This window comes from Labeo rohita, unplaced genomic scaffold, assembly GCF_022985175.1.
Source record: "Labeo rohita strain BAU-BD-2019 unplaced genomic scaffold, IGBB_LRoh.1.0 scaffold_76, whole genome shotgun sequence".
Taxonomy (NCBI): Eukaryota; Metazoa; Chordata; class Actinopteri; order Cypriniformes; family Cyprinidae; genus Labeo; species Labeo rohita.
The window spans coordinates 147,963-175,000 of NW_026129700.1; the positions used below are offsets into that span (position 1 = coordinate 147,963).

Genomic DNA, 27,038 nt, shown 5'->3' on the forward strand with positions numbered 1-27,038 from the left:
TCATTCAAATGCTCAGTTATATCATTTTAATATTATAGTTAGTAGGCCTCTGTTTATTGTGACAGGAGCACGGTAAGGCTGTAAAGGAAAGCTTGCTACTTTAATTATATTAGGACGAGTAAACATATTTAGAAATGAATGTAATCATTTTCAAATTATTAATTTATAGGTTTTATTTTAACTTCTCTTGTACATTTTGCTGAATCAATTTTATTGTGAAATATAACCTGAAAATGTTTATATTCAGATTATCACCTAAAAATAGTTATGTTGCCTTTTGAACAGAATATATTTTGACATTACTGTTTCCTACTGTTTTTATTTTTTTTATTTATTTATTTATTTTTTTCAAAGTCTGGAAATCATGAAATCTATGAGATAGATAGATAGATAGATAGATAGATAGATAGATAGATAGATAGATATGTTTCTGTTCAACACTATTATCAATATTGCTATAAGACAAAACTCTTTGCTTTGGAGTAATATTTACAGTGCAATATAAATAAAATGCAATTATATTAAGGTAATATTTTAATCCTTTGTTTTGGCCTTAGCTATTGATTATGTATCATTTCATTTTGCAAACAACACACTATTTTACAGATGAAAAACACACACTATTTTACAGATGAAAATGCATTTAATGAAGGGAGTCCCACGCAGGAGGATCATCCTTGGCATGAAAGTGTTTAAAAGCCGCTGACATAACGCAAGTGAAAACAGGTGTATATGCAAAGCAGTCGTGGTGGGCGTGGCCACGTCTCTTAAAGCGCCTCTTTTGACCATTCATCGTTCTGGAAGGCGGTGTTCAGCACAAGGAGGGGCGTGTCTTGACGCTCAAACCGAAGTTGCCACTCCATCGAGGTAATGAAATGGTTACAAGTCGTTCAATCCGGATAATCAGACCCAATTACTTTTCAAAAAAACGAAAGCAGCGCAAAAGCAAACCGGTCCAGCTGTGTTTATTGTAATACAATGTGTTTTGGAACGAAGACGTGAGTGTGCGCGCCGGAGACGCAGACGCTGGACTGTCAATGCCCGGATTCTCTATTGATCATGCTAATGTATGGAGATATAACTTCTTAAAATAAGCAGAAATGTGGCCGGCTCGCTTTCTTCTCTTCTTCTGCCTCGTCTTCACAATTGTGGTGGTTCAGAGGAGCAGCGGGCAGTCAGGTGAGTGATAGTACCGGTGCGTAAAGGGTCTTGGCAAGCTGCGCACTTGTCCGGTGTGCGCTGTTGTTATCGACTACTTTGCTGCACTTAAACGAACGGAGATTGAAAGATCGTAAAGTGTATGCTTTAGACACAGAGTATCCCTCGAGTCTTTATGATGCCCAGAGAAGGAACTCATTGAAATCACACGACTCAATGCAGCATATAACATCTCTGTTTGTTTATACATTTGATTTCATGCAGTGCGTAATACTGGCCAAGCAGTAGACTAATGTCGATATGCCACGCCAGGTAATCTGGTTTTATCTATATATTTATTTATTTATTTTATTTTTTTTCTGAAATTGATTTTCTCATGTAAGTAGTAGCAGAGTATATTTAATATTGGGGGCTGATGGTGATGATTTAATAACACGTGCTTGTAACTTTTGACCAATAGTTGGCACTGTCACCAAATTCGTAAGGTATTGTCTGGACATTGTACCAATGTAATAAGGAAAGTTTTGTGTCAGTACACCAAAGCATAGTTGAGTTACAGCCTTAGACTTGCTGTCAAACTTGTTGACATGTTACATGAGAACTAGGGAATGTAAAAGAAACATTTGATATCTTAGTCCAGCATGGTCTGAAGATGATATGACCCTAATTTGATAAACATCAATGAAGGATGAGTTAGAAAAATAAATAAATAAATGTATTTCAAAATGGCTGACGCCAATATGGCCGATGTTAAGTCATGACATAGGCCAAACAATTGAAAAAGTTATAAGCAAAACCAGTAGTTTTTGGAGCCCACAGACTCTGATCAGATCAGATACTGATTGCAGTGCTATATGACAAGTTTGGTTTCAACAGACAAAAACATTGCAAAGTATTCTCACTTCTTGTTTGACAACTTGTTTTCCTTTTGAAAGGTTTGGTTGATCAGATCGATATTATTAATTTTTGACAATAATAGTCTGATGGTTCAGATACGCGCTGAAGGTGGATTTTGATGCTTTTTTATGATATTTAAATTGTTGGAGAATACATGACTTAGTATGTTCCAAAGAATCAAGGGCATCAAACAACTTCTTCGATCAGTGTTGAAGGTTTAGTGCAACTTTGACCTGTTGGCGGCGCTTTAGAGAATGCGGTGGAAAAACAGAATGGCCTTTGGGAATGTTGAGAAACTTCCCAGTCCGTGTGATAGATTTCACAACTTTATAGCATGTGCTTCTATGCGCTGTCATAGACTTCCAGTCAGGGGAGAGTCTATTTTAATGTGTCGTTGCGCGTAGAGGCGCTTGGTGGAACGCAGCGCGGGAGCGCGCTCAGCGGAACGCGCATTTCCTGCGCGCTTGGCATCGCGCTGCGGACCCCTACGCTGTGTTCAAATAGCTGCTCAGCATATTTCTGCATCCCCACTGTGAGAAGCGAACTCAGCGTTGGCGGTGCATGAATTAAGTTTTGTTGTGCAGTGTATGAACAAGGAGAAATAAGGAAGGAGTATATCATGACACAGATATAAGTGAGCCTTATGACGCAAAACGGTGTTAACCTTGTATCCAGGGAGGCAGACTTGTAAACTACTGTTGATTTATGCGTTTTAGTTCTTGTGAGGAAAATAACTGTTGACTGAATGGGCAAATCTCTTAAAAACATGTTCACAGTTTAGCTCTAAATAAACTGTGATATTATTATGGTGATTACGATTATCGTTTTACTTTTTTACTTTAGTTTTTGTTTTTAATTGCCATTCTCAATAGTGATTTTCATTGTGTTTTACAGTAAATATTATTTTTTTATTTATTTAAGTCTAAAAGTACACTCTGGGCGATGGGTTATTTTGACCCAGCTGGTTGGGTTAAATGTTTTTATCGAACATGCTGGGTTATTTTATTTAATGTAATTAAATTAATTAACAATGAAAGCCTCTGACTGACTGCAACTCAGCAGCTTGGTTGTTTCATCAGAGACAGGCTCAATCCAGTGTTAAAAATGACCTAGCAACTTAGTTACAGAAAAATGATCCAGCATCTGGGTAAAAATATTAAAAGCAACCCAATAAAATGACCCAACGGGCTGAACCCAGCATTTGGGATAAAAAATAACCCAGTAATTTTTAAAATGGAAAAGTATATTCATGATGTATAAATATTTCACAAATAATAATACAAACAAATAGAAAGCATTTATTTATTTACACAAATGTGGATTAACTGTTCTGTTACTGTAGTATAATCTTTACTCTTCCATTTGTAGTTGAAATGAATAGCCTAACATGACTTAATGTCATGTAATGTAAATTCATTGTTTGAGTGATTGATTTATTTACTGGGTTCATGGTCACATTGCTTTTCAGTCATAGTCAAGAATGGTCATACATCCTATCTGGTTATTTATAATTTGAGATGGCGAATCACTGTACATCAATAATTATTTGTAAAATGGTCAAACTTATTTCAACTGAACAGTCGAATGCATCTCTGTTTGGAGTGCATCTTGTATTTATTACTGAATTAATAAGGCGGAGGTCAATCTGGGGATTGTGAGTTCACTATTATAGTACCAAAATGTTTTTCATTTACTGGAGGCTATTTCTGGTAGATACCTTTAAAATCCCCAAATTATTGCAGGGTCATCAGGTTTCCTATTTTTGCTGCTCTTTTTTTTCAAACATTTTCCTTTATATCTAATTTCTGCTTCAGCTCACTCTGTCTGCAGATAAATGACACAACATCTGACCCAGGCTGAGATGTGACATTTAAGTTCTAAAGGATATTGACTCGGGAATGCAGTCAAATTATTACTCAGCGTCAACTTGGATTAAGCCCCATTTGAGAGCCCCAATGAGTCTCCCAGTAATTAAGCTTGTCACTGATATGGTGTCTAGACGTGCATATTTTTTATGAGCAGGAAATGTTGTTTGCAATTTCAGCCAAGCTTAATCCTCTTATTAGGAATTTATTTGTCATGGACTCATAACATTAAATGACACTTGTTGTCCAAGTCCTACAGTACAGTGACATTTACCGTAGTCATGTGGATGTTCAATGATTAAAGGAGTATGAGATGTTTGTGTCTTTCTTTCTTCAGTTGTAAAGAAATTGTGTTTTTTGAGGAAAATATTAAAGGAATTATCTCCATATAGTGGACTTCAGTGGTGTCCGTGAGTTTGAACATCCAAAATGCAGTTTAAATGCAGCTTCAAAGGGCTCTAAACGATTTTTAACCTCAAACGCTTGTCTTGTCTAGCTCTGCCATGTGCATGCATACTCTGTGTAATCCGGGTCAATACAGTTAGGGTATGTCAGAAAACACCCGTCTCATTTTCTCCTCCAACTTTAAAATCATCTTACATCGCTGCAGAAGTACTGACCCAGTGTTTACAAAGTGAACATGCAAAGAAGGTCAAACATCCTTTACAAAAAAAGGCAAAACAGCGATGTAGGGCGATTTTGAAGTTGAAGGAGAAAATGAGATGGGAGTTTCGACATACCCTAACTGTACTGACCCGGATTACACAGAGTACGCATGTGCATCGCAGAGCTAGACAAGACGAGCATTTGAGGTTAAAAAGTATATACATTTTTATTTATGTTTTTTTTTTTTTTTTTTTTTAGAAAATTACTGATTGTTTCGCTAGATAAGACCTTTATTGCATTTTGGACATTCAGACTCACAGGCACCATTGAAGTCCACTATATAGAGATAATTCCAGAAATGTTTTCCTCAAAAAACATAATTTCTTTACAACTGAAGAAAGAAAGGCATGAACGTCTTGGATGACAAGTATGTTATCTGTACATTTTTGTTCTGGAAGTGAACTACTCCTTCAATAATGTTTTCGACAATCTTTTGTAATAAGTTTAAGTAAAAATAAATAAATAAATATATTTTCAGAAATGCAAATGAAAGATTTACACATTTAAAATATATATTATATTTTTCTAAAAATTTTGTCTTGTATTTTCACTTACATATATTATTTTTGTGTATTGTTTATATATACTTTTTTTTTTAATATTTATTTTTGCTGTTTTTTTTGCCTTTATTAGGATAGGACAGTATGCAGACAGGAAGCTAAATATTTTACATTTTCAAAATAATTACAAATTAGTATATGGAAATGCATTCTCAGCAGAACTGTATAACTATTTTCACAGCACCACCTATTGGTTGAGAAATTTTAATTATGGTTAACACTTTTCATAAATTAATTGAGGATGGTTGATTGAGTTTACTTGCCTGCAACTTTATTTCTTTATTTTTGATTTTAAGATTAATTATGGACTGGGCATATTTTAGTGATAATCACATAGTTAAAAAAAAATAAATAGTTTTGAATTTTAGATGATTTTCAAGAGGTTTTTTTAACTTTCTTCTGAAGAGTTCTGAAGTAGTTTTTTCTGCCTGCAAACATCATGAACGTGTCAGTTCTTTGGTATGGAGTAAACCAATAAAGCTAATTATAATCTATGGGATTGCCCTTTTCTTTAGGGAACTTCAGAGTAGCCAAAAGATTTCTCCTTTTCACTAGCTTAAGGGTTTGTTTTTTTCCACCACTTGACATTCTTCTCTGAAAACAACCGCCTGCTGGTCTCTCTCTGTGGTTGTGGCATGGCTTCTGTCCTTTTGCCTCTAAGACATCGTCCCCCTCCTTCAACCTCAGTGTCTCCTCACTGTCTCTCAGTCCTCTTCATCCTCTCAGAAATGTTTGGCTCTGTGCCTTTCTGTCAGCTGTGATCCGTTACTTCACATGCTAATGTGATCATTTATTCAGACATACAACATCTGAAACTAAAATGACAAACTGCATCTTAATAAGACACCTCAGGTTTTTGGATTTCTGATGTAGTTCAACCTCCTTGGCTTTTATGTTTGGTGCTGCTCTGGTGTTTTATTAGTATTCTTCCTCCACATTTTGAACAGCTATAACAATGACTGAAAACTCACTAGACTTTGCATGCATGAAAGGTCTGTGGCTAATTATATTTTGTGTAATTATGGGATAGATGGGATGTGTGGTTGCCTAGCAACTGGCAGTTAAGTTGGCAATAATCAAGATGTCCTTTTTTGAGTTTAAAACCCAAAATTTCAGGAGAAGAAATTTGCCTCAAGGGTTCAACTTCTGCCTTTTTTAATGCATTATTTTTATTTTATTTTATTTTATTTTCACTTTGCAATGAGAGATGGTGCAAATTGTCCAGTGTGATTTTTTTTTTTTTTTTTCCCACAATATGAAAATATTCATAATTTTGTTGTTTTTATTGGAAAATGTATATGTTTCAAATTTTCTGTGTTGGCGTCTATGTAATTTCAGTTTTTCTTCTACAAAATGACATGAATTTGTGACAAAATGTTGTGTATTTGTTTCTGTATGCTAGTTTTATTTAATACATGGCCTCAGATGTCAACAAGCAAATGTATGGGAATCATTTAATGTTGATAAGCCTATTTTTCCAATCTATGCATGATTATATGATTAACTGCATTTTGTTATTTCTCTTCAGCATCCTTTTTTTCCTCTGCTGTCACCATTTTTGGGTTGCGACTCACCAGTTGAGAGACGCTGGTTTAACAGAAAAGAGCATAGTCTTCTTTGTGTGGTTTATTGTGAATTAGCATGCTGCTGTGAAGGTGGAAAACACTGGTCACTTTGTCCCCTTAAACTCTTCATTGTGCGCCAGTGATCTGTAATAAATGAGCATGTGCTCAGAAATGGCAGCTGTGATAGTGGACGGGAGAGAAAAGGTAAAGGGATTGAAAGAGAGATAGCAAACGGGAGAGAGCGATAAGCAATTGTACTCCAACATCTCTGTGTCTTCTTGTGTCCATCAAGCCTCGTGGCCTCACTTCTGGTACTCTGTTCAGGTGAGATAGAGGGCAGATGTCATGTTGCAACCCTATAGAAATATCACTGCAGTTTCTCTCAGTTTAAAGGTTCATAAAACTCCTACTGTGAAGGTGGGGTGAGAGTGTGTCACCTTGGATTACTGGTTTAAAAAGACCTTGTGAGAAACTATAATCGTTGCTTTATGTTCACAGTGGAGAGCTCATCACTTATTTTACTCAAAGCAGTGAAAGTTTGGGATGAAAGAGGATCACTTGAACTTTATCATGAAATGAGAGGTTTAACTTTATAATGAAGACTTCAATTAAAGTAGATGCTATATTTTCATAGACAAGAAGTAAGCTATTATTATTAATAGTAATAATAATAATATTTTTTTGCGAGGTTTAACATTATAATGCAGACTTACATTAGCATAGATGCTATTTTAAATTTGACAACTGAAATATTATTAGTATTATTATTTAATTCTTTTGCCTATTTACTTATTTTGTTTGTGTTGAATGGCAAGGTTTAATGTTGTTATGCAGACTTACATTAGACTATATTTAATTAGACAAAACTAAACTGTTTTATTATTATTATTATTATTATTATTAATAATAATAATAATAATAATAATAATAATAATATTATTATTATTAAAATATATTAGTAGTAGTAGTAGTAATAGTAATAATAATAATAATAATTGTTGCAAGGTTTGACATTATACTGCAGACTTACAGTAGCATAGTTGCTATTTATATTTGACAACTGAGTTGTTAATAATAAAAATAATAATAATAATAATGTTATTATTATTATTTAATAATTATTATTGCAAGGTTTTACATTATAATGCAGACTTACATTAGCATAGATTCTATTTTAATGTGACAAAACTGAAATGATATTGTTATTATTATTATTATTAATCAATAATAATAATAATATATTTATTTATTTATTTCGCCAATTATTTTGTGCTGAATAACAAGGTTTAATGTTATTATGCAGATATTAGACTGTTTATTTAGACAAAACTAAGTTATTATTATTAGACAAAATAGATGTTAATAATAATAACAATTATTATAATATAACATTATTATTATTATTATTATTATTGTTGTTGTTGTTGTTTAATTTGCCAATTATTTTGTGTTGAATAGCAATGTTTTATTATGCAGACATTAGACTGTTTAATTACACAAAACAAAGCTATTATTATTATTATTATTATTATTATTAGACAAAACTGAGAAACTGTTATTCTTACTGTTAATTTATTATTATTATTATTAATATTAATAATATTATTATATTTCTTTTTTTATTTTGTATTTATTTATTTATTAAGAATGTATGCTTATAACAAGACAGGAATAGAGCACAGCACCTTTACTGGCTTACTTGCTTTGAGTCACTAAATGAACAGATGAACCATTTCTCTCGTGTTCTTTCAAATGATTCTGCATTCAGTTGAGCACTTGAACACTTATTCAGTTGAATCTCTTTAATACTGGGGTCTACCAAATGGTTTTACTACCTATATATAGCTAGCCGCTGGTAAAGTCTTAGGGTTGGGCAGTGAGTTATTGGACACCCCCTTACTATTTGAATTCATTTCTTATTTTATCTCTCTGGGATATCCAGCACTTGGAATGAGGGGAATTACATGTAGCTGCTGGGAATGGGCTGTACATTGCATGAATGTAATTTTACACATATGAACAAATTAATGTTTCACAAAATCAATCTTTCTTTCCTTATTTCTTTCTTTCTTTCTTTCTTTCTTTCTACATAGATAAATAACACCTCTGTCTCTTTTGATTTACTCTTTATAATTTGGATTACTTCTTCTGTTGGTCTTAACAGACGGAGAGGGTTCGAACACGAAGACCTGCAGGGCTTTTAGGATAGAGAGGTTTACAGTGTGGTTAATAACGTTTTTCACCCGCCATCTGCGTCTGCCTCATTTTCAGAATTGGAGCAAGTCTTAAGGATTCTTTAGTGAGGGTTTCTGCAGAAGAAAGCAAGAAGAGAAAATGGAGTGAATAAACAGAAGTGGAAAGTGCCGAAACAATGTTCAGTTTGAACTCACAACTTACTGAGAATATCTCAAGTCTTCAGTCTTATTATTTAAAGGGATAGTTCAACCAAAAATGAAAATTCTATCATTAATTGCTCAACTCAGAATAAAGGTTCTTTATTGGCATCATTGGTTCTGTGAAAAACCTTGAACATCCGTGGAACATTTGAAGTGCAGAAAAGGTTCTTTATAGTCGAAAAAGGTTCTTTAGATTTTTAAAATGTTCTTCAAAATGGTTCTTTTAGGAGCTGTTGACTGAAAGGTTCTTTGGGGAACCAAAAATGGTTCTTGTATGGCATCACTGCAGAAATACCCGTTTGGAACCTTTATTTTTAAGAGTGTAGCTTCATAAAATTACGGTTAAACCACTGTTGTCATATGGAATATTTTAACGATGTTCTTACTACCTTTTTGGGCCTTGAACGTGTCAGTTGCGTTGTTCTCTATACAGGGTCAGAAAGCTCTTGGATTTCATCAAAAGTATCTTGATTTGTGTTCCAAAGATAAACAAAGATCTTACGGGTTTGGAATGACATGAAGGTGAATAATGACAGAATTTTTTTATTTTTGGGTGAACTAAACTAATTTTAGTAAGAGGTTTGGTTATAGTCCAGCACTGATTCCCTAGGCAAATCTTCATATGACAATGCAAATTATGATAATGGTGATGATGATAGTCATTATTATGTCCTTTGTGGATGTGCTGTGACTGACGGTTCCAGCTGTTAGAATGGATGTGAGCAGCCCTGAAGGTGGCTGAGGGAAGAAAAACAATATTTGGGCTCGAGATGTCATTGGGAGATATATAGCATTATGGTTACTGAGGTCTGATAATGATGTTTAATTGATATAATAAAGGAAATGGTGTAAGGTTTGATTTTATATCATGGTTGCAGACTGGGGAAATTAATGCATTTACTTTTGAGATTAATTCAAATATACTTGATGCTGTAGCTTAGAAATTAGATTAATGGAAATTAATGGGTGTGAAAAGTGTCCAAAAACACATTAAGGTATTTAGACTTTAGGAGGAAAATGTACTAAATTATCATTAAAATAACACAACAGTGTAAAATGTTAATGGTCCTAGAAAAGGGCTTCATTGTCTGTAACAGAATTTCTTCTATCTGACTTTAATTTGCAGGTGATAAGATGTTTTTGTAAGATTCTCCCTAATAGCTTTCTGGCATTTATCTCCACTTTAGTAAAACTTTAGATGTGTGTGTGTGTGTGTTTGGATTTAATTTGCTGCAGTGATATTTATTAAAGCATGATATATTGTTGGTATATTATTAGAAGGGAGTGTAAACACCCGTACAGAAGATTCCACACTGAAACTGCCTTCCTAATTAGGTGAATTAGCCAGAGATCGAAAAGGAAAATTAGTAGCGCAGCGCCACATGTTTGGTGCCAAAGTAGCCTGTGCTCATTTGCATGACAACACATGTTGGCTGCTCATTATGGACAGCCCTGACAATATGTTGCCTGATTGGACAGATTGCTCATCAGGAGAATCCAGGTCTTGCTAGCCCACCTGGGACCCAGTAGCATTTTAACGATGCCTTTCAGCATTCAGGAAGAAAACACGTACGTTCTGTAATCTTAAACACATTTGCACAATCATGCAAATCCTCATAAGTATACGTTTGAGGTTGAGAAGACATGCAAACAGATATAGAATGACCTTTAGTGTGAATACACAAACTCAGCTCTTTGTGCTGGCTGAATTGAGCTTTTATTAAGTAGAGAATTACATTTTTTCTTTGTACAGCACAACAGCAGGGTTTCAAAAGTAAAAAGCACATTCATTTTATCCAAAGAAATGATATGTAAACTTATTTTGTGCTCTGATATTAAGCAATATTGACATAAGCTTCTGTAGAAGCCACAAGTCACTTGTGTTAAAAGGCCCATAATGGTTTGCCAGTGAAAAATACAATCTTTTTGAATACTAGAAAGAAATTCACCAATCACAGAAGTCACCATTTTCATGGAAAAGAAAAACTGGATGCAGAATCCAAAACTGCTGGCAAAAGAACACCCATGAATCACTGCTATATGACAATGATGATGATGATGCTGATTATTATTATTATTATTATTATTACAGTAAACTTTCTCTATATGTACCCTAGTCAGCATTTGAAGTAGATCAAAACCTTTCATCAAAGTTGTCCTAAAACCAAAACTGTACCCGTTCTTGTCTTAGGACAACTTTGATTTTTTTTTTTTTTTTTAATCCACTTCAAATGTTGACTACTGTATATTTACTATACAGTTATAACATGTGAGGGTTGTAAGTTGTTTTTTTTTTTTTTTTTTTTTTTGGCATTGTAAAATTCTTTTTATGGCATTTTTTGTACTTTTTTATGAAGTATTTATACATCATTGTCTTTTTGTACTGCCTTTAATTAATGCTGTTTAAAAAAACAAAAACAAATGTATTATTATTATTATTATTATTATTATTTATTTATTTATTTATTAAATGTTTGTTATTATGTGTTAAATGTGAATGCAAATGTATTAAATATTTTAATATTTTTTAATAATTGTATAGTACATTGTACATTTATTATACAATTATAAGCTGTACGATTTTTGTAAAATTGTTTTCATTTTTTTTTTTTTTTTTTTTTTTTTTTTTGGGTTTACTTTAAGTATTTATACATTTTTTTGTACTGCTGTTAATTAATGCTGTTTTTAATTGGGAAAAAAGGAAAATAATGTCATAAATAATGTCATAATGTAAAAATAACAAATAACAAAAATTGAAGTAAAGATCATGTTCCATGAAGATATTTTGTAAATTCCCTACTGTAAATATATCAAAACTTAATTTTTTATTAATAATATGCATTGCTAAAGACTTAATTTGGACAACTGTAAAGGTGATTTTTCTCAATATTTCGATTATTTTGCACCCTCAAATTTCAGATTTTCAAATAGTTGTATCTCTGCCAAATATTGTCCTATCCTGACAAACATACCTCAGTGGAAAAGCTTATTTATTCAGCTTTCAGATAATGTATAAATCTCAGTTGCAAAAAATTTACCCTTATGACTGGTTTTGTGGTCCAGGGTCATATACTTATTGTGACTATAAACTTATGCTTACAAAAACGTTGTTTTATGTATGTATGTATTTATTTATGTAGATTATGTCATTTGCAATGCTTCATTTATTCATGTCTGCTGACCCATTTTAATTTTCATTTCATACATGAATCAAAGGTTGCAACCTTGTGATTAATCTCACAGCTGGTTGGTTCAGTTTTGTGACTTGGAAATCCTCATTGAACGTAAAACCATTGTGGAGGAAATGAATGGGAAAACACTTCCGGAAGCAGGGCCGCTGGCAAATGTGTGGTCACTGTTCTGCTCTATTGTGCCGTGGCAGGCCAGCGTTTCTGTCATCACACACAGTTCTGGGCCACAGTGCTCTTTTATAGTCCTATATTTTTCCACTGCCAGTCAATTAAAACTAAATCCCAATTTTACAATTAATACTAAAGCGATTAATGGTCTCAAAGGCACGTTGATGTCTTACATGCTGGTTTCTGCCATATGTGGCCTGTGATCTGCCCACTGTGAGCTCAGTCGAGACTTACTCTGGGCTGTCTGTCACGTTGGCTGGCAAAAGAGCTGTTCTTTGTGAAATGAAAGTGTCCAGCTGGATGTGATGTTCAATTCATCAGCTCCAGCCCAGGCTGGTTTGATAAATGACATGGATGCTCTCCTCCATTGCTTGCGCACACACAATGACACAGTCTAAGCCACAATTGTTCTCCTGTGTCAACCGTGCAATTATATGAACTAAGACATTTTTAGGCCACAAAGGCATTGAAATAAACTCACATTTAGTTTTAGCTGAAGCTTTGTTTTGTATATTCAATGTAAAATATGCAAGCGAGAGTATACATATAAGAGCAGTAATAATGCAGCAAATGTACAAAGATACATGTAGAAAAAGGAGATTAAAGATTAAAGGGGAGCTTTTATGACATAATTTTTACAAGGTGCAATATAAGTCTCTGGTGTCCCCAGAATATATCTGTGAAGTTTCATCTTAAAATACCCCACAGATCATTATATAATTTTGGAAATGTCTATTTTGAGTGGAAGCAGAAACACGCTGTTTTCATGCATGTCTCTTTAAATGCAAATGAGCTGCTGATCCCCGCCTCCTTTTCCAGAATAGGGCTGTGCCTTTACAGCTTGTAGCTCAGTACTCTGCTAAGAAACATCTGTTTGTTTTTGATTATTATTTCTATCATGCTTAAATCATGCTTCTGATATAGGGTTTTCTGAGTGCACACATTAAAGCACACACACAGAAAGTGGCTGTCGCATGGCACATGAGTACTAAACTCTCTCCTTCATGTCTTATTGCACTTAAACTGTCAAAGACACAAGTTTATGTTAAAAACACACAGGAGTTACAAAAACAGTTGGTTGTGTCTGTGAAGGTGAACAGCTGGAAAATAAATTAAATGTTTACATTAGATCTGTGTGGCAGTCCAGTCTCTTGTCCTCTCTGAGGCTGGGATTCTAAATAGTGTTCTGTGCTCGTCTGTGCAGCCAACAACAGAACAGTTAGCATGCTAGCTTACAGTTAGCAAGCTTGAACTTTTGCTGTTACGTTAGAACTGGTACAACGTTGTTGCTTCTGAAAACAGAATGGCGGCACCATGGGCGGAAACATGCAGATGAAGGGGCGCGGTAATATCATAATAAGATTCCCTTTCTATGTGAACGGCTTGAAAAAGGCTTACCAAAATAAAATTACTGGTTTGTTCTTTTTCATGTTTTCTGGGTTGGTAGATGCACCAGGAACCTGATTATAGCACTTAAACACAGAAAAAGTCAGAGTTTCATGATATGTCACCTTTAACATATATTTCATACAATATGGTATCACATGTTCTTTCTTATAGCTTTGACATTCAGGGAAATGTTCTCATCCCAAGGAGAGACACTTTTAGAGCAGTTTAATCATTCAACAAAAAAGTCTTTCAGCAATTCTGAGTTTCATATCATCTGTGGAGTCATGCATCTTCCTGGGCACTTTGGGAAATCTAACTAAAGTCAGACCTTATGATGTATCTGCCATTCTTTAATAGCATATTCTCAGATATTATGAAAGTTTTTGAAGTCATCTTTCAGTTGCAAAGAAAAGTTCAGCTACAACTGAGAGTATTGTTGCAGCACTAGTCAACCATCTATAATAGTCAGATATTCTACACAAATTTGTACGTTTTCTGCATGGATCTTTGATGTATAGAAAGTTCAGAAGAATAGAAATAGATTTGAAATAGATTTGTTGTAACATTCTAAAAGTCTTTGTCAATTTTGATTCAATGCGTACTTACTGAATATAAGTAGACAGATAGATATATAGATAGATATAAAGGATAAATTGTGTTATATGCTGTCGAGACTCATGGAAAGTGTCCATCCACAACTTGGATAACCTTGGTTTAGTTTTTAGAGGTCAGTAAAGTACTAGACATTATTTATTTCATGTTGTGAATTGTATTTTGAAGAATGGAATATTGTGCTTCAAATGTCTCTAAAGCGACTGTGAGAAACTAAATGAATAACTCTCTGTTGGCGAGAAACATACTGTATTGGCAGTATCACAGTGTATTACTTCTGCTATCCATTATAGTTTCCTGACAAGTAACCAGTGCTCCCTCGGTTTTGTCTTCACCTTGTAATAGTGTTAACCTCGGCTCTCGGTTTTCAGGCAGAGGGAGGTTTGTGTGAGGTGAGGCAGACTCTTTAACCATCCCACAGATAGAAAGTTACCCTTGACCTCTGAACAAACTGACAATGTGCTATTTCAGTTTCCCTGCCTGTTTCTTTTAGAAAAAAAAGCACTGTCTGAAAATGCATCATAACTGCAAAACCAATAAGTAACACAAAAATGTTATACAGTTATAGGTATAGTATAGTGTATAGAATATTTAGTTTACAGATATCTTGACCACTTTTTACAGTTAAGAAGAACATTATTATTATTATACATACATTATTGTTAAAGTTAATTGCAAATATCTATATGATGCAAAAGCTCCAAAATACATTGTGACAATAATGGGTTAATAATAATAATAATAATAATAATAATAATAATAATATTTTATTATTATAAAAATGTATTATTTATTATTACAATTTATTATTAATAAATAGTATGAATATAATAATAGCAACAACAATAAATTATTATTATTATTTCTCAGCAATTTTAATGAATTGTTCATTGTTCTTCAAATATTCTTCAAATAAATGCAAATAAATACAATGCTTTGTGTGTGATTATAAATGACCACTCACACATAAAGGTTTATTTTGATGTGGTCAGTCTATTTAGGCTGCGCTTTGTGCTCTTGTATACATTACTTTTTTATCCATATGATTTTACTCTTCACTTTTAGTCTATTAGCATAAAGCACATTACTGATTTCTTTCAGCGACACATACTCTTTATTAGTTTTCAAGCTCAATCCTTGAAAATGTAGCTGTTATCATGAAAGCAGCAGCCACACTTTGTCAGCATTGATAAAGCAGTGCGAGTCTTATGAACTCTGTCTGATATAACATGCACATCTTACAATCAAAACAAACACATTTTCCTTGCTGTTTACACATTTGAACCGTAAAAGCCCAAGTAGTTCATTTATGCTTTGATATAGTGCTTTCATGCTTCGTGCTGTTTTGAGTGCAAAATCACAGAACCACAACTATTGCATTTCATTTTATTTCACTAGGACATCAAGCTCATATGCATTTCCGTACATTCAAAAACTGTGTATATCAAGTAGGAGGTTTATAATGAGAGGCATGGTATTTGAATGCTCATCAGAGGAGAACGTTTTTTTTTTATTGTAGTTTCGACATCTACCAGTAGGGGCAAGAGGTACTGTGCTAACCAGGCAAACTTTGACCCCTTGATATTAGTATGCATCTAAACACAGTTTGAAAGCTGACACAAATAGGACTCTGGTGCTAAAGCACCATCTCTGTCTGTTTGTTAACTCTAATCGGATGGCCACTCACTGTGCTGAATGCCACGAGCATTAGCTCTAGCTCCTAATTGGCTCGGCGTCGGCTAATTGCACACTCCACTGGGAGGCAGAGCTGCTTATTTCAATAATGGTAAACAAGCACTAGAATTCCTCTAACGGTCATGTTTTAATTAGAGGAAAGTCCAGCACATGTGCTGACAGAGCATGGTAGAGAGGGACGAGAAAACAAAAGGACGAATCAAAAGGCCCACAAACAAGGCTATCTCTGACGGCCAGCCCACTCTATGCACATTAGCACATTATTACTGCACGCAAAAAAAAAATATTATGCAAATCACACCACAGTTTGCGTTTGTAAACTTCAATCAAAATAAGTTCCTCTTGGAGTTACTCTGATAAAATATTACCATTAAAATATACCATGGTGACAATGGTGGTTAATCAATATGGCATTCAGATCACAATATATTAAAAATAAGTTAGGGGTGTTCCCAAAGCGTAAATCCATATTTGGAAAGGCATAAATAACGCGTTCTAGTATGCTAGCAGTAGCACATTGCAGTACATTAAATTTTACTGAACACATAAACAGATTTTATGATTTATCGTCATACAAAATGGATGTTATTTTTTTATTTAGTACTGACCTGAATAAGATATTTCACAAAAAAGACATTTACACATAGTCCACAAGAGAAAATAGTTGAATTAATAAAAATGACCTTGTTCAAAAGTTTACATACACTCATAGAAATCCTTCAGGTCCCACAATTTTTTTTGGTTTTCAGCATTGTTGTGTATTTGAACCCTTTACGACAGTAACTGTATGATTTTGAGACCCATCTTTTTACACTGAGGACAGCTGAGAGACTTATATGCAACTATTATAGAAGTTTCAAACGCGCACTGATGCTCCAGAAGGAAAAACGGTGCATTAAAAGCCGGGGGTGTAAACTTTTGAACAGAATATAATATGCACATTTTTCTTATTTCTTATTTCTTATTATTATCTTTTTTTTTTTTTTTTTTTTTTTTTTTTTTCATTTAGCACTGCCTTTCAAAAGCTACAGAAGATACTTACATGATTTCCATAAGACAAAATAAGTAAAATTTAACCTATACTTCAAATTCAAAACGTTTTCACCCTCCAGCTCTTAATGCATTGTGTTTCCTTCTGGAGCATCAGTGATGTAATAGTTGCATATGAGTCCCTCAGTTGTCCTCAGTGTGAAAAGATGGATCTCACAATAATACAGTCATTGTTGGAAAGGGTTCAAATACACAAAAATGCTGGAAAACCAAAGAATTTGGAACCTGAAGGATTTTTCTGGAGAAGAGCAGGCAGTTTAACTGTTCAGAACAAACAAGGGACTCATGGACAACTATCACAAAACAAAACAAAACAACAGCTGTGGATCATTCAGGTGACAACACAGTATTAAGAATCAAATGTATGTAAACTTTTGAACAGGGTCTTTTTTATAAATTCAACTATTTTCTCTTGTTGACTATATGTAAACATCTTTTATGTGAAATATCTTATTCAGGTCAGTACCAAATAAAGAAAAACAAGCATTTTGTTTGATTCCTCTTATTTTGGTAAAACAATTAACATTTTGCAGATTCTGCAAGGTGTTTGCACTTTTGATCTCAACTGTATTAAAGTACTGTGGTTTTACCATGTGATAACCTTATTTAACAATGGTACAGCACAGTACTTTTCTCTGTTTCTGTCTCTCTCTCCTTCTATTAACATACTCATCTTCAGCATCAACTGTCATATTATACAGGTAGTTAGAGTGAGACAGAGAGAGATGTTTCTTAGTATTCTAAACTAGTTTCTTCCTCCTCCCACCCTGGCAGCAGCTGAGTCGCCCATTAACCTGCATGTTGCCCAGGAGCTCTTAAATCACTCCTCAGCACTTACTGCGAAATACTTTTAATCTCTTCTCTCACTCTATTGTTGACTGATATACTGTAGCACTACAGCTCAGTTTTCAGGCGACAACACAATTTGCTTGTCAACATTTAAGCTGTTTCCTGAATCTCTTTTTCTTAATTTCAGTATTCAGTACGTTATGCAGACTGCTAGGACACATCAGCTGTTAGAATCTTAGTATTTTATTTTTTTATCATTTTGATTTGCCAATAATGCTAATACCAAGTTAACTTAGTTTTATTATTGTACAAATAACTTTATAAGTGCTCACCTATTGTTCCATAACTATGGCTATAATTAATTCTCTTATTTGTCAGAAATACGGCACATTAGGAAAAGTGAAACATGCTGTGAATGCCTCTTGTGAAAAATAAATACACTTGAAATAATCCTTGTTGGAGAAATAATATACTTAAAGTGTGAACCAAATACAATGTTTTTAGACACTTAATTGCAAATGAGTGAAAATGTATTATGGTTTATAAATTTATACTAAATGCAATTAGCTGAAATTTACAGTGCTTTTTTGACACTTAATTAATCTTTTTTATGTAGTACAAAATTATACTCATAATTACTTTTGTTGTCTTTTGAAATATGGTTAAAATGTACTGCTGAATGTACTGACAAGCATTTATGGGAAACAAACACACACTACAATTAAAATTTAGCATGTGCTTTAGTATGTTACTTTGCACATAAAAAATACTGTATTTTTTTTTTTAAACCTGACAAAATATTATTAAAACATAATGATTTAATGTTCTTAAACGTAAAAATGAAAAAGTACCACTTTCTGTTATGTTAAAAACGCTTGAAGTACACTTAAGTAGCCATTTAATACAATTAAGTGCACTTATATTTCACAAGAGATTGTAAGAAACATTCAGAATCTTTAGCATTTTGTTCAATATTTTAATTTTATTCATTCATTTATTTATTTTTATTGTTGTAATAAGAAATATCTTCTTCTTTTTTGTTCTTGTTTTCTAAATAATGGCTACCATGGTCAGTTTTTCTAACAATATTGTGCTCATCCACCAGCAAAATGACTTTTTTTTTCCCAAAATAAATTTCTGTTGAAGTATTACTTTTGCTATAAACTCAAACGTCTCCCCATCGCCAACTAAGTTTTGGAAGATGAATGGCCACAATTGCCATGGGTACAAATGCTATATATTAAAAAACATTACTCACGGCCAGTCACATGTGTTTGGAGCAATCATCATAATGCACTGTAAGGTATCACATCATATTTGGAAGTTATCATACAGCTGTGCTCTATAGATGGAATGCTGATATGTGGGCTGGTGAGTGTCGAGCGCTTCCACGCGTGTGTTTGCGGCGCAGATCGGAATCAGGATTTATGGCTGTAATAATGGAAGCTCAGTGGCTTCATTGAAACACACCGACACGCTTTCTCTGTCATCCTACACATTTATCTGTCGAAGCAGTATCTAATGGCCAAGCGAAGGCTGTTTTTGTGCAAACATGCGCATCGTGGGTCAAAGATAAAAGCGATGCTGCAATCTGCACGCCCCCCACCGTGACCCGACCCTTCATCATCGCGTCCTCGCGACCATCAGGGCATCCAAACGCAGTCTAATTTCTTATCTCAGACAACAAAGCAGCTTACTCCAGTTTTATGAAAACGCACCTTGAAGAAATGCATCTTCACAGGTGTCTTTCATAAACAAGCGGCTCAGATTTCTCCGCTGTTGCATTTACGTCTTGTTCAGTAGGTTTTTGTTACACATTTGTTTGGTTTCAAACTGCCGCTACCACTTTTATCTTTGCTCGGCACTGGTTGTATCAGCCCCCGTCCTATTCGTTCCCTATTGTTTTCTCATTCTTTGTCATTTCTGCTTTTCATCTCTTCCCCGTTTCATTCAGCTGGTGATAAACGGTTCCATTCACGCTGAGTTTGTAGTAAACAAGACATTCATTTCTGTTACTCAGCTATCCGCGGTCTCGCTATGTCTCTACATCTGCCTTCCTCAACTACATTTCAATGACATTCTGTGTCTCTCACACAATTCCTCAGTCTTTTTTAACTTCAACTTCTGTTGTTTTTTGTTCAGTCAGTTTAGAGAGATCAGCATTGCTTTTTAAAGACATGTTTCAATAAATAATAATGCTGCTTTATTTTTGGTGGTGTAACAGTAGCTGTTTTAAAAATGGTGTAGACCTTACAATAACAAGCTACATTCTTCAATAAGTAGAGATGAGCGAACACATCATAATTGCTCAGGCCCTGCATATTTCTACCCTCAGCCTGTTGTACGCTGTCCGCCATTTTCTGTGCGCTCGAGCAGCTGTAGTGAAAACATAAACAGTCTCATAAACAGTGTTAATTTCGTTGAATAATTTTCATAATTTTCATCAACTACATTTTTTCACGGACAAAAACGAGACGATAACGAAACAAAAAGTTGTTTTGAATGACAAAAACTATGATGAAAATCTATTGACATTTTCGTCAACGAATAAAAACGAGACATGAAAAATGTTAGGGAGGGACAATTTTCGGAAGAGATTCATTCAGAACGAATCTGCTGCGTGGTTAGGAGGTTAGATGCGCACATTTGGACTGTATCATATCCGATTGACCTATCCAGCGGGACATAAGCTAGTGTACATTTGCTGCATAACGTTCAAAAATGTCCACTTCTGGGAGTAAGAGAAGAGCAGACATATGGATAAATTTGACAATGCAAAAGAGAACAAAATTCGGGCTGGTTTTCTGAGCGCAGACACTGTATTTATATAAACAAATATGTCTGCTTGAAAGAATGAAGAATGTGCTACATGTTATACATAAAGAATGCATAATTTGCCTATATGACCATTGGTATTTCATTGAAAAGAAGACCATGTACTTGTTTCTTTATGGGAAGTGGTTTAATTTATTTTCAATATAAAGGCATGTTGCGTGTCACAGAAGTTAAATCGGTGTATATCTTGATAAAACTTTAATATCGAACTTATACCTATGGTAATTTTAGAGAAATGCTTAATAAATGCATTACATTAACTAAACCCATGGCCTCTCCATCAGCAAAGCAGTTCTCCTGCTACCACGAAGGTGTTGACTTGCTAATGTGCAAAAGTATCAGTATGAAGTATGTGAGATGTATTGTCAGCTGTGATGCAGACAAGTGGTTAAGATGGAAAAGCAATTGCACCTCGGAGACTGTGGTTCTGGACTAATAAGGAGAGCAGAGACGTTCAGTTATAGCTTGTATAACACATGTGCGTGATAAAGCATAAGCTTTGTAGATGCAGGCTTGTGTTTTTTCCACTTCGAGTCTGAGAAATTAGGTACAGTAGTACTGTCACAACTCACAACTCCTTTCCATCAATCAACATCTTTTGAAGCAAAGAGCTGCATGTTTGCAATAAATAAATCCATCATTAAGACGTTTTTAACCATTGCTTCCGGAACTCAATCTGTAATTTTGCTTTCTTCAGTGAAAAATTCATCAGAGATCAAGAGATATGCAGAGATCAAGAACAGTTTAGAAGGTAAAACAGTCTAAAGCAGTTCTAAACAAATATGTTGGTGGATTCTGATGTGAGAGGGCAACAGTAGATAGACATTTTCATTGGAGGAAGCAGTATTATGCACTATAGACTGATATTTTACCCAGAAGCAATACTTTGAGGTTAAAACATCTTAATAAAATAACTTGTTTCTTATAAACACAGTTTTCACAAGATTTTAATTGATGGACTGGAGTGGTGTGGATTACTTGTGAATTATGATGTTTTTATTGGCTGATTGAGGTCTCATTCCGACGGCACCCATTCACTGCAGAGGATCCATTGGTGAACAAGTGATGCAATGCTATATTTCTCAAAATTGGTTCAATTGAAGAAACAATATAGGTCAGTAAACAATTATAGGTCACTTTTAGGCACAGTTGTTCATGTTCTTGTCTTTTGGGTGCTACTGAGATTTTTTTTTTAGGATAAAAATATTTTGTTTCTGTTTTGCAATGAAGCATTATGAATAAAAATGATTTCATGGGTTTTTGCTGATCTTGAACTGCATGATAGATTAATTAAATCTGTTTCGGATTAATTAAATGCTGTTTTTTTTGCATAATGTACAAATCCACAACTTACATAAATTCCATTAGATTAAAGTGACAATGCAGAAAAGGTATTTCATTATTAGAAGTGTAAAAATTAAGAAGCTAATGGGACATTCATATGTCCAGTACTACAAAGAATTACACGTGGCCTGAAAGCCAGTGCTCTATGTAGTGAGAAATGACATTTTGGGGCCTTTGTAAACACTTACTTGATCAATTATAAAACAAATGTTTCTATAATGCATGAGAGTATTTAAATATAAAGTTAGCAAACTTATACACAGACAAATAGTCACAGAGAGCGAGAGCAAGAGTGAAAGAATAACTCCTTTATGGGATCTAATATTATTGGTTTATGGTCTCATAACACTTATCTGCAGAGAACAGACCTTACTCACTGTGATCCAAGCCAATTGACTCTTTATTAGTATATCCACCTGGTCCCTATAAAATCTCTTAAACAGAGAACATTCTGCCTGATGTCAGAGTTTACGGATACAGCATTAATATTGATGTTTGTTGATGACCTACAGACCCATGTTGTCCAAGCATGTACTTTTTGCTTTTGCATGGTGATGCATGCACACTTTTCACCAGTTAGTTTAATTGTTCAGAATTACAGAATGGATGAATGTGGGTGCTTCTTTTTCATACTCACCTTGTGAGTTACAGTGTGAACCCATGTGAGTTACAAATGATGTAAGCAAATGTGGAAGGCGCAGACCAAACTTTAAGTTAGACTTATTTAAAAAAAAAAAAAAAAAAAAAAAAAAAAAAAAAAAAAATAAAAATACACAATTTCAGCCTTTATACTCCAAAATTTCTGTTTTTATTTATCTATTTATTTATTTAGTGTTCTTCTGGTTTTGCATCTTTAATTTTCATAGAATGTATAACTTGTACAAAACTTATTTAAATCAAAATGTACATTTGTAGATATTTTCTTTTTAGTTGCACATAAAGCAAAGATATTTGGAGTGCATTTTACAAGAAAATAATCTTTTAGTCGTTCTACTTCAAAATTTCATGTTTATCTCTATGCATTACTTGCTGTTTCTTTGTTAAAAAAAAAAAAAAAAAAAAAAAAAAAAAAAGTGATACTTACTAGCAATTTCTGAGTCAAAATTGATTTTTTTTTCAGTCTAAGCCCAAAAGTGTTTAATAGAACTGAGAGAAAAGACACTTGGAAAACATGTGCCTGAACAACGGCTCACTTGTGTGTGAACTCTTACGTGAACTCTCTGTACATCCTAAGCCGTGAGCCATGTGATCCAGTTATTCACTGCTCTATCTAAGCATGCTTGGAATCTAGGCATGCACTTTAAATAACATCTTTCAAGTGAGTGTAGCAGGGAGAGTCAACACTTGTAATAGTCACTCAATAGTGATTTACTCGGAGGAAATTCTCTGTTGATTGCCCTTCATAAACCTGGAGACTCAAGCTGGGAAACCAAACTCCCAGAGTAGCAGTTTGAGTTTCCCTCTTTTTGATTAATATTGATATATTTTATTTTCAAAGATAAATTGATATTTAATCAATGCCATATGTGCTCACATTGAAAGAGGATCCACATGTTCTCAGTGCAAGATGGCAGTAAAAAAAGCATGTAACATTAAAAACTATTTACTCTATCTGAATGATTTTTGTTTTCTTTGCACACAAAAAATTCTCAATTCTCAAAAAAACACAATAAAATTACGGTTAAACCAATGATGTCACATGGAGTCTATTAACTATGTTCTTATTACCTTTCTGAGCCTTGAATGTGTCAGTGCATTGCTGTCTATGCAGAGTCAGAAAGCTTTTGGTTTTTATCAAAAATATCCTAATTTGTGTTCTAAACATGAACAAAGGTCTTACAGGTTTGAATTCCTTAAAATGACCGAATTTTTATTTTTGGATGAACTATTCCTTTAATAAAATCGTGTTACAAGTGGCTATCTATGGAGAGACACATAGCTGGTGGATTATTTCTTTCACGTTGCAGGATTGTTTTACTTAGAACACTAGCGGGCCTACTGTATATGGAAGATCCCGGGACAGGATTATTGACCCGTGAGCCTGGGATTTATGCTCCGGTGGTCAGGCTTGCCAAAGGAGGGGCTCTCAATGTGAGATGTGATTAAGTTTTGTGACTTGTGTATGGCAGAACTGCAGGAATGATGGATCTGGAACATGGGCAGATCTTATTACACCACCTGCCCTTTACATCACAAAGCAACAACCCCCCTTCATCCAAGGTCACCGGCAAGGACAGAGGTTAATGTCTTAACATCTGGCCTGCGTTGAAAACGGGAGGATCTAGAGCTGAATTAGCGTGATTGATTGGCAGTTTTATAGGCATGTGGGTTATACACATGCGATGTAAATATAGCATCAGTGTTTATGCACTTCATTCATCACACTATCATGGTGTGCTGTGGTTCTGTGCGAAGAAATCATAAAATTTAACACTCGTTCCCCAAGGGAGTATCCATTGCTCATTTGGTTAATTTTAGTGAAGAATGCATGCTGTTAGAGTCAAAGGTGAAATGGCAGTAAATAAAGTAACTCTTCTGATATATAGTTTAGATCACCTTTGAAATACACTTGAAATACTTCAAAAAGTTCAAAAGCTTGGGGTTAAGATTTTGTTAAAATGTATTAGAAAATGAATATGTTATATTCACAAAATCTGCATTTTTTAAAATAAAAAATGCAGTAAAAATAGTAATGTTGTGAAATATTATGACAGTTTAAAATACTTGTTTTCTGTATTCATATATTTTAAAGTGTAATTTATTCTTGTGTTGCAAAGCTGAATTTCAGCATCATTACTCCAGTCTTTAGTGTTACATGATCCTTCAGAAACCGTTCTAATATATATATATATATATATATGTATATATATATATATTAGGTTCTTTAAATTATCATGCAAGTGATGCCTTCATAAAAATATGCAGTAGAATACAATTTGACGAAGTGATGTTAATGTACAACCAGATATTTAACCTTAATTATCCATTTTGTTGCCTGAAGTATTATTTACCTTTGTATTTGTAAGGTGTTGAGTGCATGCAATTCTCTTATAAGTTAATGCATTCAGTTTAACACTAATGAATGTACTATAAAGAGATTGAAAGTACTCTTGTATAGTTTAAATGTTTCAGCTTTCTATCTAAAAGGGGGAAAAAAGGTCAAATCAGTACTGATTTGTATAATTATACAATTTGGACCAGTCTCTAGGTGGAAAAATGTTCACTCGTGAAGTGCCTTGAACAGTTAAAAGGACGTTGCTAAAATTATCCAGCACTAGCTACGTTTTAATGAACCACAAACTGGCACAATAGAGGTGAAGTCAGAGCTGGGCAGAAAATCCAGGAGGCTTTTGTGTTCTCAAATCAAATCGTGTCGCTATGGATCAGAGTTTTAGTTCGTGGATACAGGAGTCCTCGCTAATGCAGCAAGGATTTTACCTGAACCCCATAGCCCACAAATGCAACCTGTTGCTCCGTGACAGCTAACACAACACAAACATACGGATATGGCTGATGAATATCTCCAGAATATCCTTTTTATTTTCTATTTTAACATCTATATGTGACCCTGGACCACAAAAGCAGGCTTAAGTAGCATGGGTCAAAATTATTGATTTTTCTTTTATGCCAAAAATCATTATGATATTAAGTAAAAATCATGCTCCATGAAAATATTTTGTGAATTTCCTACCATAAATATATCAAAACTTAATTTTTGATTAGTAATATGCATTGCTAAGAACTTCATTTGGACAACTTTAAAAGTGATTTTCTCAATATTTTGATATCAGATTCCAGATTTTCGGTCAAATATTTCCTATCCTAACAAATGCCTTACCATACATCAGTGGAAAAGTTATTTATTCAGCTTTCAGATTATGTAAAAACCCAATTTCAAAAAAATTACGCTTATGGTTTTGTGGTCCTGGGTCACATATTATATACTTGTGGTTTTAAAGAAGCAGCTACACTCTTAAAAAAGGTTCCAAAATACTGTTTTTGCAGTGATGCCATAGAAGAACCATTTTTGGTTCCCCAAAGAACCTTTCAGTGAACAGTTCTTATAAGAACCATTTTGAAGAACATTTTAAAAATCTAAAGAACCTTTTTCAAATATAAAGAACCTTTTCTGCATTTGAAAGGTTCCATGGATGTCCAAGGTTCTTCATGGAACCATTGTTGCCAATAAAGAACCTTTATTTTTAAGAGTGTATGAGTTGAAGTTTTTTGTAGTGCTGTAATGCTCTTGCTTATTTAAACATTGTAATGGCATGACTATCCAGTTTGCCCATTTATAGAGTCATTCATGAGAGGTTCCCTCAATATGAATCAACAAAACATTGGTTATGTCATAACTATAGACTAAACAGATTAACTGTGTTGTGTATTTTCCATCTAGTATGTTGAAACAGGAGCGTTTAATGCTCTGGGCATTTATTCACCGCCACTTAACAGTTCAACAACATTATTACAGTCATCACGTAAAGGTTAAGGGTAATTCGCTCTGGTTTTCCATCATGATCGTGGATGGTAAACATACAGAAAACTTTTCTCATGATTATCATGACATAAGAGCTTAAAGATGAGGGAAGCCTCCAGATAGCTGAACATAAATCATGGTAAGTGGTGTCTTTTACTTGCCGGTGACCTCTAAGCTAGCTAAAATATTCATGATACTCATGGCTATGCAGAAAGGATGTCTTTGTCCTCTGGAGTAATAATGATAGAGTCTAGGGGTAATGCAATAAGAATGAATAGCGCCTACTGATAGTGTTGGTTATTTGTATGCGCTCTATGTTGTTTTAGCACCCAACCACCTACAAGGGTTGTGCGACATTCAGTAGAAAACCGGATGCTG

At 34.1% G+C, this 27,038-nt stretch overlaps 1 protein-coding gene across 1 annotated transcript in view; it reads left to right on the forward strand.

The window, feature by feature from the left end:
- Positions 1–833: 833 nt before the first annotated feature.
- The window catches only part of si:ch73-383l1.1 (receptor tyrosine-protein kinase erbB-4), a 178,018-nt gene continuing 151,813 nt past the window's right edge, over positions 834–27,038 (forward strand). Inside the window, exon 1 of the mRNA XM_051104636.1 lies at positions 834–1,179. Within this exon, the coding sequence (XP_050960593.1) occupies positions 1,101–1,179 (79 nt within the window). The 5' untranslated portion in view covers positions 834–1,100. The remainder of the gene's footprint in view (positions 1,180–27,038) is intronic.